This window comes from Mustelus asterias, chromosome X (genome assembly GCF_964213995.1).
Source record: "Mustelus asterias chromosome X, sMusAst1.hap1.1, whole genome shotgun sequence".
In the NCBI taxonomy this organism is placed as follows: Eukaryota; Metazoa; Chordata; class Chondrichthyes; order Carcharhiniformes; family Triakidae; genus Mustelus; species Mustelus asterias.
The window spans coordinates 6,574,942-6,594,427 of NC_135834.1; the positions used below are offsets into that span (position 1 = coordinate 6,574,942).

Below are 19,486 nucleotides of genomic sequence, written 5' to 3' on the forward strand. Positions count from 1 at the left end.
ATACTCCAGGTGTGGTCTCACTAACGCCCTGTACAATTGCAGCAAAACATCCCTATCCCTGTACTCAAATCCTCTCGCTATGAAGGCCAACATACCATTTGCCTTCTTTACTGCCTGCTGTACCTGCGCGCTTACTTTCAGCGACTGATGCCCGAGGACTCCAAGGTCTCGCTGAGTATCTCCCTCTCTCAATTTACACCCATTCAGGTAATAATCTGTCTTCCTATTTAAGCTACCAAAGTGGATAACCTCACATTTATCCACATTATCCTGCATCTGTTATGTAGATACCCACACACTCAGCCTGTCCAAATCACGCTGAAGCATCTCTACATCCTCCTCACAGCTCACCCTCCCACCCAACTTTGTATCATCTGTAAATTTGGAGATAATACATTCAGTTCCCTCTTCCAAACCATTAATATATAATGTGAACAGCTGGGGTCCAAGCACAGATTATCTCCTGAACAGTCTGTTCTGCAACTGACTGATGTAACTACCTCTTTGAACAAAGATGTGCAGGTTAGGTGGATTGGCCATGCTAAATTGTCCCTTAGTGTCCAAAGATGTGTGGGTTAGGTGGATTGGCCATGCTAAATTGTCCCTCAGTGTCCAAAGATGTGCAGGTTAGGTGGATTGGCCATGCTAAATTGTCCCTCAGTGTCCAAAGATGTGTAGGTTAGGTGGATTGGCCATGCTAAATTGCCCCTTAGTGTCCAAAGATGTGTACGTTGGGTGGATTGGCCATGCTAAATTGCCCCTTCGTGTCCAAAGATGTGTAGGTTGGGTGGATTGGCCATGCTAAATTGCCCCTTAGTGTCCAAAGATGTGTAGGTTAGGTGGATTGGCCATGGTAAATTGCCCCTTAGTGTCCAAAGATGTGTAGATTGGGTGGATTGGCCATGCTAAATTGCCCCTTAGTGTCCAAAGATGTGTAGATTAGGTGGATTGGCCATGCTAAATTGTCCCTTAGTGTCCAAAGATGTGTAGGTTAGGTGGATTGGCCATGCTAAATTGCCCCTTAGTGTCCAAAGATGTGCAGGTTAGGTGTATTGGCCATGTTAAATTGCCCCTTAGTGTCCAAAGATGTGCAGGTTAGGTGGATTGGCCATGCTAAATTGCCCCTTAGTGCCCAAAGATGTGTGGGTTAGGTGGATTGGCCATGCTAAATTGTCCCTTAGTGTCAGGGGGCTAGCTGGGGTAAATGCATGGGGTTATGGGGATAGGGCCTGGGTGGGATTGTTGTTGGAGCAGACACGATAGGCTGAATGGCCTTCTTCTGCACTGTAGGGATTCCATGACTCTAAAATCATCCAGCTTCCTAACAGGTGTTCCCGATGGTCAGAGCCATCGCGGTATGATTCAGTCCAGTCAGACTGAACTGAGGGCCACTTACACTTCTCAAAGTATTTCTGTCCATAACTCTGGCGGACCTCTGGAGATAGTCTGTCCCACAGACGCTGCAGGTCATTTTCAATGCCTTCCAGGTTTGTCACAGCTGTTTTGAAGAAGCCAGGCTCAATGATGCAAACCCGAACACCAAAATAGTGCATGTCCCGCCTAAAAAGGAAAATGGAACAAGTACAGGGTTCAACAAGACATGTTCCCCACCACTGCCAACTTTTGTTGATTTTTCGTCTCTCTGAGCACAGCTGCACCCCTCCCCCAGTTAGCCACTTGTCTGAAAAAAGATTCTACTCCCATTGCCTTTTGAGGAAGAGCGTTCCAGAGACTCACAACCTTCTGAGAGAAAACATTTCTCCTCATCTCCGTCTTAAATGAACGACCGCTTATTTTTAAACAGTGACCTCCGAGTTCTAGAATCTCCCACAAGAAGAAACGTCCTCTCCACATCCACCCTGTCAATACCCCTTAGGATTTTGAATGTCGATATTAACGGACTGTATGATGGCACAGTGGTTAGCACTGCTGCTTCACAGCGCCAGGGACCCGGGTTCGATTCCCGGCTTGGGTCACTGTCTGTGTGTTGTCTGCACATTCTCCCCGTGTCTGCGTGGGTTTCCTCCGGGTGCTCCGATTTCCTCCCACAGTCCAAAGATGTGCAGGTTAGGTGGATTGGCCATGCTAAATTGCCCTTTAGTGTCCAAATGTGTGCAGGTTAGGGGGATTGGCCATGCTAAATTGCCCCATAGTGTCCAAAGATGTGCAGATTAGGTGGATTGGCCATGCTAATTTGTCCCTTAGTGTCCAAAGATGTGTCGATAGGTGGATTGGCCATGCTAAATTGCCCCTTAGTGTCCAAAGATGTGTAGGTTAGGTGATTGGCCGTGCTAAATTCCCTTTAGTGTCCAAAGATGTGCGGGTTAGGTGGATTGGCCATGCTAAATTGTCCCTTAGTGTCCAAAGATGTGCAGGTTAGGTGGATTGGCCATGCTAAATTGTCCCTTAGTGTCCAAAGATGTGCGGGTTAGGTGGATTGGCCATGCTAAATTGTCCCTTAGTGTCCAAAGATGTGCAGGTTAAGTTGATTGGCCATGCTAAATTGTCCCTTAGTGTCCAAAGATGTGCAGGTTAGTGGGATTGGCCATGCTAAATTGTCCCTTAGTGTCCAAAGATGTGCAGGTTAAGTTGATTGGCCATGCTAAATTGTCCCTTAGTGTCCAAAGATGTGCAGGTTAGGTGGATTGGCCATGCTAAATTGCCCCTTAGTGTCCAAAGATGTGCGGGTTAAGTTGATTGGCCATGCGAAATTGCCCCTTAGTGTCCAAAGATGTGCGGGTTAGGTGGATTGGCCATGCTAAATTGTCCCTTAGTGTCCAAAGATGTGCAGGTTAAGTTGATTGGCCATGCTAAATTGTCCCTTAGTGTCCAAAGATGTGCAGGTTAGTGGGATTGGCCATGCTAAATTGTCCCTTAGTGTCCAAAGATGTGCAGGTTAAGTTGATTGGCCATGCTAAATTGTCCCTTAGTGTCCAAAGATGTGCAGGTTAGGTGGATTGGCCATGCTAAATTGTCCCTTAGTGTCCAAAGATGTGCGGGTTAAGTTGATTGGCCATGCCACATTGTCCCTTAGTGTTGGGGGATTAGCTGGGGTAAATACATGGGGTTAGAGAGATAGGGCCTGGGTGGGATTGTTGCTGGTGCAGACTTGATGGGCTGAATGGCCTCTTTCTGCACTGTAGGTATTCTATGATTCTAATGCCACCCCTATGGAACTTCTTTAAAGAAAAGAAAGACTCCACGCAGTGAGGCAGGAGAGAGTATTGTTGCGTAAACATCTGCTGAAATTTAAGAACACTTTAGCTCCTTGGGGAGAGTTCAGACTGACCGGTACACACATATATTGCACGATGCCTTTGTTAGTCCAATACCAGTGGGTGCAAGTATCAACGCTAACCTCAGGCTGTCGGAGAAAGACTCCACTCCACACTTTGAGAGACAGTATCCACCGCCTGCGAACGACACCCTCCCCATAACGCTGGCCACATTCACCACCCGACCCCTGGCCTTCTTGACCAGCGGGAGAAAGGTCAGCGTGACCTCCATCAATCCGATCAAATTCACGTTCAGTACTTTGAAATAATCCTCCATTGTCATCCATTCCGTGGGGCCAATGGGAATAGCCCTGCCCGCGTTGTTGACTAACCCCCAGAGGCCTGTCAAAAAACACATACACATAAAAGACAACTTGAGACATTCCAGAATTGTGACTGAAATGGGGAGATTTTTTGCGACGTTTTTTCACCCGTTCTTCACATGGACCAGAAAGGACAAAAGTGACTCACTGCTGCTTCCAAGTGTACCTTGGAAATCATAGTCAATCATAGAATCCCTGCCATGCAGAAGGAGGCCATTCGGCCCATTGAGTCTGCACCGACTCTCTGACAGAGCACCTTACACAAGCCCTCAGTCCAACCCTATCCCCATAACCCCGCACTATCCCCATAACCCCACACATTTCCCATGGCTAACCCATCTAACCTACACATCTTTGGACACAAAGGGGCAATTTAGCATGGCCAATCCACCTAACCTACACATCTTTGGACACTAAGCGTCAATTTAGCATGGCCAATCCACCTTACCTACACACCTTTGGACACTAAGCGTCAATTTAGCATGGCCAATCCACCTTACCTACACATCTTTAGACACTAAGGGACAATTTAACATGGGCAATCCCCCTAACCTGCACGTCTTTGGGCACTAAGGGGCAATTTGGCATGGCCAATCCACCTAACCTGCACATCTTTGGACACTAAGGGGCAATTTAGCATAGCCAATCCACCTAATCCGTACATCTTTGGACATTAAGGGACAATTTAACATGGCCAATCCACCTAACCTGCACATCTTTGGACACTAAGGGGCAATTTAGCATGGCCAATCCACCTAACCTACACATCTTTGGACACTAAGCGTCAATTTAGCATGGCCAATCCACCTTACCTACACATCTTTGGACACTAAGCGTCAATTTAGCATGGCCAATCCACCTTACCTACACATCTTTAGACACTAAGGGACAATTTAACATGGGCAATCCCCCTAACCTGCACGTCTTTGGGCACTAAGGGGCAATTTAGCATGGCCAATCCACCTAACCTGCACATCTTTGGACACTAAGGGGCAATTTAGCATAGCCAATCCACCTAATCCGTACATCTTTGGACATTAAGGGACAATTTCGCGTGGCCAATCCACCTAACCTACACATCTTTGGAGTGTGGGAGGAAACTGCAGCACCCGGAGGAAACCCACGCAGACACGGGGAGAACATGCAAACTCCACACAGACAGTGACCCGAGGCCGGGAATCGAACCTGGGTCCCTGGCGCTGTGAGGCAGCAGTGCTAACCACTGCGCCACCATGCCCACCCCAAATCTTCTACGTAGGGTTACATTTCTTGATCAATCATAATTTCTGCTTTGGAAAATGCAAAGGACACATGGTACGGACTCTCTTCAGCAGATAACAATCATTTGTATGGAGTGATCTTTGCACAAAACTTTAGGGATATTAGGAGGAACAGGTCTTTCTTTGGAACTGAGATCTGTAGAAGGCTCACAGGGACTCAAAACATTAACTCTGTGTTCCTCTCTCCACAGATGCTGCCAGGCCTGCAGAGTTTTCCCAGCATTTGCTATTTCTGTCCTGAATTGGCTTTTTGGCGCCACGAGGTTGCCCTCACTGCTCTGAAGTTGCGTCCAATATAAGTGCGAGGATGTGAGTCAGCCATTTTGTTTTTTTTGTTGCCATCTTGCCAGCCTGATCATCTCCAAACCTGTCTCCAAGGAGCTGAAAAAAGTTCCTCCCATCTTATCTGATGGTCATTGGGTCACATCACAAAGCCAGTGGTAAATTGACCGTGTAACGGCTCAGCTCGTGAGACCACTAACCAAGCGTCATGGAGACCAGGGAGTCACAAGTTCGACTCCTGATCTGTGTTGACTGAGGTCAAGTCAGGTACCTTTAGCAACAGTGTGACATTTTCTTGGCTCTGTTAGTATCTGGGTAAGAAACAACGTTCCTACACTTGGGAAAGTGGACCTGGAAGGTGAGATTGTAAATTGGTCGGTGTCACATTATCATGCCCCTGTCTACTTCAAAGATGATGGAGTGGAGATGGTCGAGAGCTTCAGGTTTCCAGGTGTCCAGATCACCAACAACCTGTCCTGTCCCCCCATGCCGACACTATAGTTAAGAAAGCCCACCAATGCCTCTACTTTCTCAGAAGACGAAGGAAATTTGGCATGTCAGCTACAACTCTCACCAACTTTTACAGATGCACCATAGAAAGCATTCTTTCTGGTTGTATCACAGCTTGGTATGGGCTCCTGGTCTGCCCAAGACCGCAAGGAACTACAAAGGGTTGCGAACGTAGCCCAATCCATCACGCAAACCGGCCTCCCATCCATTGACTCTGTCTACACTTCCTGCTGCCTCGGGAAAAGCAGCCAGCATAATCAAAGGCACCCCGGACATTCTCTCTTCCACCTTCTTCCGTCGGGAAAAAGATACAAAAGTCTGAGGTCACGTACCGACCGACTCAAGAACAGCTTCTTCCCTGCTGCCATCAGACTTTTGAATGGACCTACCTCGCATTAAATTGTTCTTTTTCTACACCCTATCTGTAACTGTAACGCTATATTCGGCACCCTCTCCTTTCCTTCTCCCCTATGTACTCTATGAACAGTAAGCTTTGTCTGTATAGCGCGCAAGAAACAATACTTTTCACTGTATCCCAATACATGTGACAAGAATAAATCAAATATTAAGTTGATCTTTCTCTACACCCGAGCTATGACTGTAACACTATATTCTGCACCCTCTCCTTTCCTTCTCCCTTATGTACTCTATGAACAGTATGCTTTGTCTGTAGAGTGCGCAAGAAACAATACTTTTCACTGTATCCCAATACATCTGACAATAATAATTCAAATCAAATCTGGTCACAACCGACGGGTTATAGAGGGTGCCGAGTTTGGTTACAGCATTGTGGGGTGTTGGTGGTGACGCCAAGAATGGAAATGTCTTTGTCTGCAATAGTTCACCATAGTGCAACACGAGGAAGGGAAGGCCCTTCTTTCCGTACCGACCGGCCGACAGGTACCTTTCTCTCCCACCTCTGCCTGGACCCAGTCCGCGGTCTTCTTAATGCTGCTAGAATCGGTCACATCAAGCAAGACAGCTTTGAGTTTGGTTGAGTCGCCCCTCTGCAGGGTGTCCGCTCCTTTTTGCGTCAGGCAGCCGGCGAGGACTCGGAATCCTTGCCGGTCCAGGCGTTTGGCCAAGAGGTTGCCAAAGCCCGTGTCGCACCCAGTGATGAAGACGTACTTGTCTCTGACATTTCTGATCTTCTGACGGTCCCTGAGCAGCCAGCCAACAGCAAGCAGAAAAGCAGCAAAGAGGAGATACCCCCACATGGAGTCTGTCTGAAGAACCTGAGGGGGCAATGAGTTGTAAAAGAGAAAGTCATCTTCACTGGCTCACAATATCAACACCGCGCACAAGTTACCCTTTGACCTACAGATAGTGTGGTTGTCTTAAATAGGCAAATACACGACTCAGTGTGCTATTGCTTCAAACAGAGCGAGCAAGCCCCAGGGTTCCAAGGTTGACACAAAAGGTTTAATTTTCTTTCAATTCCTTCAGGGGAAGTGGTTGTCGCTGGCTGGGCCAGCATTTCATAGGTCATTCGGCCCATCTGCACCAACATCAATCCCACCCAGGCCCCATCCCCGTAACCCCACATATTAACCGTGCAAATCTCCCTGACACTAAGGGACAATTTAGCATGGCCAATTCACCAAACCTAGACATCTTTGGACACTAAGGGACAATTTAGCATGGCCAATCCATCTAACCTGCACATCTTTGGACACTAAGGGGCAATTTAGCATGGCCAATCCATCTAACCTGCACATCTTTGGACACTAAGGGGCAATTTAGCATGGCCAATTCACCTAACCTACACATCTTTGGACACGAAGGGACAATTTAGCATGGCCAATCCACCTAACCTGCACATCTTTGGACACTAAGGGACAATTTAGCATGGCCAATCCACCTAACCTGCACATCTTTGGACACTAAGGGACAATTTAGCATGGCCAATCCACCTAACCTACACATCTTTGGACACTAAGGGACAATTTAGCATGGCCAATCCATCTAACCTGCACATCTTTGGACACTAAGGGACAATTTAGCATGGCCAATCCATCTAACCTGCACATCTTTGGACTGTGGAAACCGGAGCACCCGGAGGAAACCCACGCAGACACGGGGAGAATGTGCAGACTCCACACAGACAGTGACCCAAGCCAGGAATCGAACCCAGGCTGTGAGGCAGCAGTGCCAACCACTGTGCCACCCGTATTGACCATCCCTCATTGTCCTACAATTGAATGGCTTGCTCGGCCCTTTCAGAGGGGCATTGCTGCATGTTTGGAGTCACATGTAGGCCAGACCGGGTCAGGACGGCAGATTTCCTTCCCTAAAGGACATTAGTGAACCAGATGGGTTTTTCCGACAATGGTTTCATGGTCACCAGTAGATTCCAGATTAATTAAAATTTTTTAGTGAATTCAAATTTCACCATCTACCAGGGTGGGATTCGATCCCTGATCCTCTGGATTACTAGTCCCACGACAATACCGCTGCATCACTGCCTTCCCATGGAGTGTACAAATGTACACCGACTGGAGAAGCCAGTTCCAAAGATCAATGAGCCTGTTGGAAAGGAAAACCTTCCCAACAGTGAACTTTGTCCTGTGCTGACACAGCTTGGATGTCTGACCCCCTCGTTCTCTTTAACTTATCTAATTCAAATAAAAGCACCTGACCAATTTAAATAATTTTCACTAAAAAAGCAGCAAAGGGCTGCCGATTCTGGAGGCCTGGAATAAAAGCAGGAAGCGCTGGAGAAAAGCACAGGGTTCACGAGCAGGATTTTCCAGATCCGCCCCCCATGCAGTGGGAGGTGGAGGGTGCTCGCCATTGGCCACCAGCAGGATCTTCCAGTCCCGCCAATCTCTGCTGCGTTTAGTGTGGCTCGCCTGTATGGCCACCAGCACGGCATGGTGGTACAGTGGTTAGCACTGCTGCCTCACAGCGCCAGGGACCCGGGTTCAATTCCGGCCTTGGGTCACTGTCTGTGTGGAGTTTGCATGTTCTTCCCGTGTCTGCGTGGGTTTCCGCCGGGTGCTCCAGTTTCCTCCCACACTCCAAAGATTTGCAGGTTAGGTGGATTGGCCATGCTAAATTGCCCCTGAGTGTCCAAAGATGTGCAGGTTAGGTGGATTGGCCATGCTAAATTGCCCCTTAGTGTCCAAAGATGTGCAGGTTAGGTGGATTGGCCATGATAAATTGCCCCTTAGTGTCCAAAGATGAGTAGGCTAGGTGGATTGGCCATGCTAAATTGCCCCTTAGTGTCCAAAGATGAGTAGGTTAGGTGGATTGGCCATGCTAAATTGCCCCTTAGTGTCCAAAGATGAGTAGGTTAGGTGGATTGGCCATGCTAAATTGCTCCTTCATATCCAAAGATGTGTGGGTTAGGTTGATTGGCCATGGCAAATTGCTCCTTAGTGTTGGGGGATTAGCAGGGTAAATATGTGGGGTTATGGGGATAGGGCCTGGGTGGGATTGTGGTTGGTGCAGACTCGATGGGCCGAATGGGCTCCTTTTGCACTGTAGGGATTCTATGATTCTATGAATCTAACCCGACGTGAGTGAGGGGGTTTGAGTCCAATATGACTCTTTGTCCACACGTTGCCTCATCATTGAAGTACTATTGTTTGGCCAAAGTCTCTCCCTCAGACTAGCAGAGTGTTCCTCGACTAATCTGGTCCAGTCATCTTCCTCTGAAGCTTTACTGGGGTCTCCATAACTCCCACTGTGTGACGGGCCAGAAATGGACCCAGCATTCTGAGGCTCATTTCCATCCGGAAAGTTAACTCTGGCCGGAATTCTCCGGCCGTTCACGCCCCGTTGCCAGCGAGGACGGAGAATTTGGCACTCAGCTGGATCTCCATTAACTGTAGCGGGATTGGAGAATCCCGGCTGCAGGCGAGGTCGGAGAATCCGGCCCCCTGTCTCTCGCCACAGATGCTGCCAGACCTGCTGAGTTTATCTGCATATATTGTATACGGTATTGTACACTCACTCGGATAAACGTCAATTACTGCGGATGCTGGAATCGGAAACAAAAGCAGAAAATGCTGGAAAATCTCAGCAGGTCTGACAGCATCTGTGGGGAGAGAATAGAGCCAACGTTTCGAGTCTGGATGACCCTTCGTCAGAGCTGAGAGCAAAGAAAATAGGATAAGATTTGTACTGTGAGGGTGAGTCGATGATGAAGGGGCAGTGCTCCGAAAGCTCGTGATTCCAAATAAACCTGTTGGATTTTAACCTGGTGTTGTGAGACTTCTTACTGGAAGAGAAGAGTTGAATGCTGAGATAAAGGCAGTGTGGATGCTGGAATCTGAAACAAAAACAGAAAATTGCTGGAAAATCTCAGCAGGTCAACTAATTCTTTTTTTTAAGTTTATGTATTAGTCACAAGTAAGGTTTACGTTAACACTGCAATGAAGTTACTGTGAAATTCCCCTCGTCACCACACTCCGGTGCCTGTTGGGGTTAATGCATCTAACCAGCACGTCTTTCAGAATGTGGGAGGAAACCGGAGCACCCGGATGAAACCCACGCAGACACGGGGAGAATGTGCAGACTCCACACAGACAGTGACCCAAGCCAGGAATGGAACCCGGGTCCCCGGCGCTGTGAAGCAGCAGTGCTAACCACTGTGCTACCGTGCCACCCACTTATTTGCGATTTTGTACTTTACTTACATCCTCCTTCCCTGTCAACCCTCACCACTGGTCATGAATTTCAGATATTTATCGATTATTACCGACAGGACTCATTCTTTGAAATAGACTTCAATTCAGAACCCAGCGTCAAGATTCTGAAAGCAGCGCAGATCTTAATGTGTTATCCACAGTGCATGGACAGTAACTGGAACACTTTCCTCGAAGTCACTGATACAAACCCTGAATTCAGTGGTTAGCACTGCTGCCTCACAGGGACCTGGGTTCAATTCCAGCCTCAGGTCACTGTCTGTGTGGAGTTAATGAGTTGTTAGGATTAGATGAGAGACTAAGTCAGTTAGGATTATATTCACTGGAGTTTGGAAGAGTGAGAGAGGATCTCATAGAAACTTATAAAATTCTAACAGGGTTAGACAGGGTAGATTCAGAAAGAATGTTCCTGATGGTGGGGGAGTCCAGAACTAGGGGTCATAGTTTGAGGATAAAGGGTAAACCTTTTAGAACTGAGGTGAGGAGAAATTTCTTCACCCAGAGGGTGGTGAATGTGTGGAATTCACTCCCACAGAAAGTAGTTGAGGCCAAAACGTTGTCTGATTTCAAGAAGCGGGCACGGTAGCACAGTGGTTAGCATTGCTGCTTCACAGCTCCAGCGACCTGGGTTCGATTCCTGGCTTGGGTCACTGTCTGTGTGGAGTTTGCACATTCTCCTCGTGTCTGTGTGGGTTTCCTCCGGGTGTTCCGGTTTCCTCCCACAGTCCAAAGACGTGTGGGTTAGGTTGATTGGCTATGCTAAAAATTGCCCTTAGTGTCCTGAGATGTGTGGGTTAGTGGGTACATATGTAGGGATATGGGAGTAGGACCTGGGTGGGATTGTGTTCGGTGCAGACTCGATGGGCTGAATGGCCTCTTTCTGTACTGTAGGGTTTCTATGACTTCTTTCTAAGAAATTAGATATAAGCTAAGGTTTTAAAGTTTATTTATTAATGTCACAAACAGGATCACATTAACACTGCAATGAAGTTACTGTGAAAATCCCCTAGTCGCCACACTCCTGTTCGGGTTCACTGAGGGAGAATTTAGTATGGCCAATGCACCCTAACCAGCAGGTCTTTCAGAGGAAACTGGAGTACCCGGAGGAAACTCGCACAGACACGGGGAGGACGTGCAGACTCTGCACAGACAGTGACCCAAGCCAGGATTCGAACACGGGTCCCTGGCGCTGTGAGGCAGCAGTGTTAACCACTGTGCCACCGTGGCGCCATCTTGGGGCTACAGGGATCAAGGGATATAGGGGGGAGGGGGGATGAATTCGATGAACAGCCATGATCAAGATGAATGGTGGAGCAGGCTCGAAGGGCCTCCTCCTGCTTCGAGTTTCTCTGTTTTTATGTAATGTTGGACACCACTAATTTCCCGCCCGTCTCCAGTAACGGGCAGCAAACCTACACATCTTTGGACACGAAGGGACAATTTAGCATGGCCAATCCACCTAACCTGCACATCTTTGGACACTAAGGGACAATTTAGCATGGCCAATCCACCTAACCTGCACATCTTTGGACACGAAGGGACAATTTAGCATGGCCAATCCACCTAACCTACACATCTTTGGACACTAAGGGACAGTTTAGCATGGCCAATCCACCTAACCTGCACATCTTTGGACACTAAGGGACAATTTAGCATGGCCAATCCACCTAACCTACACATCTTTGGACACTAAGGGACAATTTAGCATGGCCAATCCACCTAACCTGCACATCTTTGGACACTAAGGGACAATTTAGCATAGCCAATCCACCTAACCTACACATTGTTGGACACTAAGGGGCAATTTAGCATGGCCAATCCACCTAACCTACACATCTTTGGACACTAAGGGACAATTTAGCATGGCCAATCCACCTAACCTACACATCTTTGGACACTAAGGGACAATTTAGCATGGCCAATCCACCTAACCTGCACATCTTTGGACTCTAAGGGACAATTTAGCATGGCCAATCCCACTAACCTGCACATCTTTGGACACTAAGGGACAATTTAGCATGGCCAATCCACCTAACCTACACATCTTTGGACACTAAGGGACAATTTAGCATGGCCAATCCACCTAACCTGCACATCTTTGGACACTAAGGGACAATTTAGCATGGCCAATCCACCTAACCTACACATCTTTGGACACTAAGGGACAATTTAGCATGGCCAATCCACCTAACCTGCACATCTTTGGACACTAAGGGACAATTTAGCATAGCCAATCCACCTAACCTACACATTGTTGGACACTAAGGGGCAATTTAGCATGGCCAATCCACCTAACTTTCACATCTTTGGACACTAAGGGGCAATTTAGCATGGCCAATCCACCTTACCTGCACATCTTTGGACACGAAGGGGCAATTTAGCATGGCCAATCCACCTAACCTGCACATCTTTGGAGTGTGGGAGGAAACCGGAGCACCCAGAGGAAACCCACGCAGACACGGGGAGAATGTGCAAACTCCACACAGACAGTGACCCAAGCCGGGAATTGAACCCGGGTCCCTGGCGCTGTGAGGCAGCAGTTAACCACTGTGCCACCATGCTGCCCGGGATCCCAGGAAGGAAAGGGCAGTGGGTTGAAGACAAAATATTCCGTCTCCCCTGTGGAGCTTGTGGAACAGAAGGAATGCTCTCCAATATTTGGTCTGAGGATTAGTTCCTTAACTGAATAGAAATGTGATCCCGGAGACCCTCATACTGGCCATATATCCTGTCTCTGGCAAATGGATGGTGGAATGGACCTGATCACTGGGATTTGATCCCATGTGCCCTGGTGGCATGGGGGGGGGGTGGCATCTAACCTCCCCTGTGACCTCTTGGCCTTTTGGCTAAGATCAAGTGTATGATCAAAGCCAAGAGCTCGGATTTCGCAAGGAGCTATTGAGTCTCGATGGGGATTGTGGATTGAAGAAGCAGGCGTCAGACAACCGGCAGACGACCGTCTGCAACACTTGAGCTCTGCTGCTACTGGTGGATCTTTATGCTGGTTTCAAGCCTCTGTCTTGGACCTAACGCCGGTACAGCAAGACTCAGTGTTTTCGAGCTATGGCTGCAGCTGCTCTGAAAGCTACAGGCCAAAGGCAGCCCAACACCATCCAGGTGAAGCCTTCGGGAGGAGGCTCGCCTGTGGGCCGCCATTACCTCGTGAAGAAGGTATTGTTCGAGTGCTGCGGATTCCAAGCAGCAGACGTCTACAGTGTGGCTGAGTACAGCAAGCCGCCGCACGTGGATGTCAGCTTCAGAAGCCTGTCAGGATGCGTCAAGCTCCTGACAGCGGTGAAGGAGAAAGGCAAAGAGGGGCCCCTCTCTATCCTGACGGCGGAGCCCCTGTTCACCATGCCGTCCCAGCGGAACCGGGTTATCACATTCCATATGTATAACCACTACGTCCCTGCGGCTGATGTGCTGACGTTCCTCTCCAGGTACGTGGAGGTGAAGGGAGAGAGCGTGGACGTCATGGACCAGTACGGAACATGGACCTGTAAAAGGCAGGTAAGAGTCACCCTGAAGACTGACCCCAAGGGAGGCCTTCTGCACCCGCCCTCCAATTTTACCATCGGAGGGAATCGAGGCTTCCTGTACTACACGGGCCAGCCACGACTGTGCCGCAACTGTGGCAAAACCGGCCATTTTGCCGCGAGCTGCAGCGTCACCGTCTGCAGAAACTGCCTGAAGGAGGGGCACTCGACCGACGAGTGCAAAGACAGCAAATGTTGCAACCTGTGTGGGGAGACTGGCCATGTTTACAGAGTCTGCCCCAAGCGGAAGGTCACGTACGCCCAGATCACCGGAGGCGGAGCGAGGTAGGCGAGTGCTCCTGCCGCCTCAGGGAACAAGAAGCCCACCGCAAAAGAAGCTGGCACGGAGAAAGCTTCTCAAGCAAAGGTGGACCCCCCAGTGCAGCAGGATGACGACACATCCACACCACCACCAGCAGAGGGCGCAGAGGACATGGAGCAGGAGAACGGAGATCCCGAGGGCCCCTGGCAGGTGGTAAAGAAAAAGAAAAGAACCCAGAAAAGGAAATCCTGCGCAGCCAGGGTCTCCAGGGGCGACGTCTCCTCAGACGAGGAAAAGAAAGCGGGCAGCCGACAAAGCATCAAACGGCGCATTAGAAAAGCGGCACGGGAACCACAATGGACTCGGACCAACAACCAGAAAGCAGCCGGGGACCATCCAGCCGACGGATACAGCAGTGCGGCCGAGGCCCCCCAAACCCCAGACAACAGGAACGAGGACACCGACAACGCCCAAGGCGGAGATCGGCCCGCAAGCCCGGCACCAACCGAGGGCCACACGACACCGACCATGTCACCCAGTCGTGGTCGGGGACCTGAGGCAGGGTCGGACTGCTACCTCAGCCCTGCAGCCCTGCAGAATTTCGTCGGCGCCACAGGAATGCAGCACCTGGAAGAGGCTGACTGAAGGACACGCAAGAACTGACAAACCTTTTAAACATTAAAATGTCTTTAAAGTTTGCATCTTTAAATGTTCGCAGCGTTAAAGATAGTCTGAGATGTGCGGCCAGCTTGTCCTACCTGGCCAAGGTCAAGGCCGACCTGCTGTTCCTGCAGGAGTGTGGGATACCACACCTCAGCAACTACAGGCGCTGGTCGAGTGTGTGGTCCCACGGACCGTCCATCTGGTCAGGTGGGAACGACTGCCGTTCATCCGGCCTAGGCATTCTGCTGCGGGGGGGGCAACTTCACCGTCTCCGAAGTTAAGGAGGTGGTGGGAGGACGCCTCCTCGTAGCAGACGTCACGTACAAAAACTGCCCTCTCAGGCTGATTAATGTGTATGCCCCGGCCGTCAAGACCGAGCGGCTGGCACTTTTTGAACAGCTGCCACTGCTACTCACCACCTCCAGGCCAATCATACTGGGTGGGGACTTTAACTGTATCATTGACAAGGCCGGCCGATCCAACAGGGCCGAAAGTAAACTGGACGCTACGTCCAGAGCCCTGCTGGAAACAGTCAAAGATGCCAAGCTGCTCGACGTCTTCAGCGACCAAGCAGACGGAGGGCAGCGTAGATACACGTGGTCGCGGCCAGACGGGTCTGTCCGCTCCAGGATCGACTTCATGTTTGCATCCCGCGCGCTCACGGTCAGGTCCACCGACGTCAAGCCGGTGTTCTTCTCTGACCACTGCCTCCTGCTGGCAGACTGTCAGCTGGAGGAAAACCAGAAAGTGGGCAGGGGGTCCTGGAAGCTTAATGTAGAACTGTTGACCCCAGAGAACCTCGAGGAACTCAAGAGGGTTTACCACGGTTGGAGAACCGTGAAACCCTTCTTTGAGTCTCCATCGCTCTGGTGGGAAACCATCAAGGGCAACATCAAGAGGTTCTTTATCCGAAAAGGGGTTCAGAAGGCCAGGGAGAGACGGGGGGAAATGTCCCGACTCCAGAAAAGCATGCAGGAACTACTCCAACTGCAGTCGATGGGGGTGGATGTCAAGGAGGACCTCCGGGAGGTGAAGAGCCAGCAAGCCTCGCTCTTTGCCTCGGAGGCCTCCAAGGTTATCTTCCGGTCCAGGGTCCGCTCCGTGGAGCAGGACGAAACGTGCTCGCGTTTCTTCTTCCAGAAGGTGCACAGAGAAACCTCTGTGATCACAAGCCTGAAGGAAGAAGATGGCTCTGTAAGGTCATCGCAGTCTGACATTCTGAGGATTTGCAAATCCTTCTATGCCGGACTGTATGACCTGAAGCCAACAGACAGCACGGCCTCCCAGTCTTTCCTGTCGTCAATCACGCAAGTCTTGGACGACGGCGAGCGGGAGAGCCTGGACAGACCGGTAGCTCTGGATGAGCTGACAAAGGCAGTCGAGTCCCTTCAGAAGGGTAAAACTCCCGGTAGCGACGGCTTACCGGCTGAATTTTACTCGGCGTTGTGGGACTTGACGGGCCCGGACCTCCTGGAAGTATACGAGAGTATGCTTCTGGAAGGCAGCATGTCAGAATCCATGAGGAAAGGCATCATCACCCTCATCTACAAGCAGAAGGGGGAAAGGGAAGAAATTAGAAATTGGAGACCTATTTCACGATTGAATGTGGATTACAAGATTCTGGCCAAGGTCATCGCCAACCGGGTCAAGTCTGCTCTGGGGTCAGTGATCCATCCTGATCAAACCTGTGCTGTACCAGGCAGGAAGATCTCTGATAGCCTCGTGCTACTCAGGGATACGATCGCCTACGTGCAGGACAGGCAGGTGGGACACCTGCCTCATCAGCCTAGACCAGGAGAAGGCGTTTGACAGAATATCGCACAGCTACATGATGGATGTGCTCTCCAAAATGGGGTTTGGGGAGGGAATCTGCAATTGGATCCAACTGCTCTACACAGACATCAGTAGCGCAGTCTCAATCAATGGGTGGGAATCAGATATGTTTCAGATCAGGTCTGGAGTCAGGCGGGGCTGCCCTCTCTCCTCCGTCCTTTTTGTGTGTTGCATTGAACCCTTTGCCAAGGCCCTCAGAAGCGACCCAGGCATCAAAGGGGTTACAATCCCAGGCAGCGGAGGGACGCAAGTCAAAGCCTCCCTCTACATGGATGACGTGGCTGTCTTCTGCTCGGACCCCTCGTCTGTTCGCAGGCTTCTTCGAGTCTGTGAGCAGTTCGAGCTGGCCTCGGGGGCCAAAGTCAACCAGGGTAAGAGTGAGGCCATGTTCTTTGGGAACCGGCCTGACACATCCTTTGTCCCCTTCACCGTCAGGGCAGACTACCTCAAGGTGCTGGGGATATGGTTCGGAGCGGCAGGGGCATGCGCCAAAAACTGGGAGGAGCGCATCGCCAAAGCCAGACAAAAATTGGGATTGTGGGAGCAACGCTCCCTCTCCATTACTGGGAAGAACCTTGTGATCCGGTGCGAGGTTCTGTCCGTGTTGTTGTACGTGGCGCAGGTGTGGCCTCTCCCCAAGTCCTGCGCAGCAGCAGTGACCCGGGCCATCTTCAAGTTCATCTGGAGATCAAAGATGGATCGTGTCCGGAGGGAGGCGATGCACAAACCTCCAGAGAACGGAGGGAAAAACGTTCCCAACGCCGCCCTCATCCTGATGGCCCCCTTTGTGTGCGGCTGCATCAAGCTGTGTGTAGATCCTCGGTACAGTAACAACAAGTGCCACTATTTTTTGAGGTTCTACCTGTCCCAAGTGTTGCGGAGGATGGGTCTGGCCACATTGCCGCGGAACGCTCCAAGTAGTTGGACCGTACCGCAGCACCTGTCCTTCGTGGAGAAATTCTTCCGGAAACACACCTTTGACCACATGGCTATCAAGCAGTGGTCAGCACGTAATGTCCTTGAGGCCCTGAGAGAAAAGGAGACGGCAGATCCTGTCGGATGGTTCCCTGAGCGGACTGTCAATGTCATTTGGCAGAATGCCTCATCACCAGAACTCACAAACAAGCACCAAGACCTGGCTTGGCTGGTGGTGAGAAGGGCACTCCCCGTCAGATCCTTTATGCACGCCCAAGGTCTCAACCTCACCGCACGCTGCCCTCGAAGCGGCTGCGGGGGTGATGAGACGGTCGCACACCTCCTTGTGGAATGTGCCTTTGCAAAGAAGGTCTGGAGTGAGATGCAGTGGCATTTGTTGCGGTTCGTCCCGGGCAGCTCGGTGACGCAGGACTCTGTGCTCTACGGGCTGTTTCCGGGGACGCACACCGAGACAAATATCAACTGCTGCTGGAGGGTCATCAACTCGGTGAAGGACGCGCTTTGGTCCGCCCGAAACTTGCTGATCTTCCAGCTGAAAGAATCATCCTCGACCGAGTGTTGCAGACTGGCACATTCCAAGGTCCAGGACGACGTGCTCAGGGACGCGCTCAAGCTTGGGGCAGCCGCCGCCAAGGCACAATGGGGAAAGGCCACTGTGTAAAGCGTCTCAACCGAGGCAGACCGAGGGCCGGGTAACTGCAGAATACCCTCGGCCTGTGAAACTGTGTGCCAACCTGAAAAATAACAGCACACAGTAAACTCTGACACATGTATATAGTTTTAAGAAATGAAATGTAACGAAATGTAATGTTTTTGTAAATAAGCACTGTATTGTACTGTAAAAATGATTCTTTTTTGCACTGTTTGCAACTTTTGGATCTGTCATTTTGCAATGTTTTATTGGAGAGTTTTTTTTGTGAATAAAGTATATTTTTGAAAAAAAAACGGTCAACAAAATGTCTCGTGGGGGCCACACTCAGATGGGCCGCATGTGGCCTCCCCCAGGCCGCAGGCTTCCAACTGCTGCTCCTTTCTCCCCCACTGACCCCAAACGTAACTCAACTGGATCTTGTCATTTCTCCTGTCGTTGCTTCTTCGCAATGACATGAGTGCCATTCCTCTTCCTATCCTCAAGGGGCACTGTTGTTTAAGCCGTAGAAGTATTTCCCCTCGTGTCTGAATAAGTCCTTGTTCCATGACCAGTTAGTCACCTTGGTTGACCTCGTACCCTGCCACTGACTTCACAGTCAGAGTTTTAACAACACCAGGTTAAAGTCCAACAGGTTTATTTGGTAGCAAATGCCATTAGCTTTCGGAGCGCTGCTCCTTCGTCAGATGGAGTGGATATCTGCTCTCAAACAGGGCATACAGAGACGTATGTGGAATGGGACAACTCTGCAGCTGGGGCTGACAGAGACAGTATGTGTCTCTGTATGCCCAGTTTGAGAGCAGATATCCACTCCATCTGACGAAGGAGCAGCGCTCCGAAAGCTAATGGCATTTGATACCAAATACACCTGTTGGACTTTAACCTGGTGTTGTTAAAACTCTTACTGTGCTCACCCCAGTCCAACGCCGGCATCTCCACATCATGACTGACTTCACAGACATACGTGATTGGCCTAACTGAACTGGAACAAACACACAGCCTGAAGAGGCACACACAAGTTAGAGGGAAGACTCAAACTCACTGAACTGCTCTGTTGGCAGTGGCAAGCATGAGAAGATAACACACACTGCAGCTCCTTCCTGAGTTTGCTTCCGAGAGCTGCCTCGAAGGAATTCCTTTGTAAAAAATCAATGTGTCACTTTAAAGGGATTTTAGGGGCTTAAATCTAAGCCGCAGTTCTGGAGGTTGCAGTACGATTTATTTACCAAAGGGCTCCCAAACAAATCTTGTGCTTGGAATGAGAAATCACAAGGATCTACTGGGA

The 19,486-nt window shown here is 50.0% G+C and overlaps 1 protein-coding gene across 2 annotated transcripts in view; it reads right to left on the reverse strand.

The window, feature by feature from the left end:
• rdh5 (retinol dehydrogenase 5 (11-cis/9-cis)) overlaps positions 1 to 19,486 on the reverse strand; it is an 88,257-nt gene that overhangs the window by 58,210 nt on the left and 10,561 nt on the right. Inside the window, exons 2-5 of one of the 2 annotated variants that reach the window (XM_078201060.1) lie at positions 9,875 to 9,946; positions 6,575 to 6,905; positions 3,359 to 3,617; positions 1,397 to 1,560 (exon numbers count right to left, since the gene is read on the reverse strand). In XM_078201060.1, the coding sequence (XP_078057186.1) occupies positions 1,397 to 1,560; positions 3,359 to 3,617; positions 6,575 to 6,887 (736 nt within the window). In that variant the 5' untranslated portion in view covers positions 6,888 to 6,905; positions 9,875 to 9,946. The remainder of the gene's footprint in view (positions 1 to 1,396; positions 1,561 to 3,358; positions 3,618 to 6,574; positions 6,906 to 9,874; positions 9,947 to 19,486) is intronic. The other variant, XM_078201059.1, reaches the window with a different exon arrangement.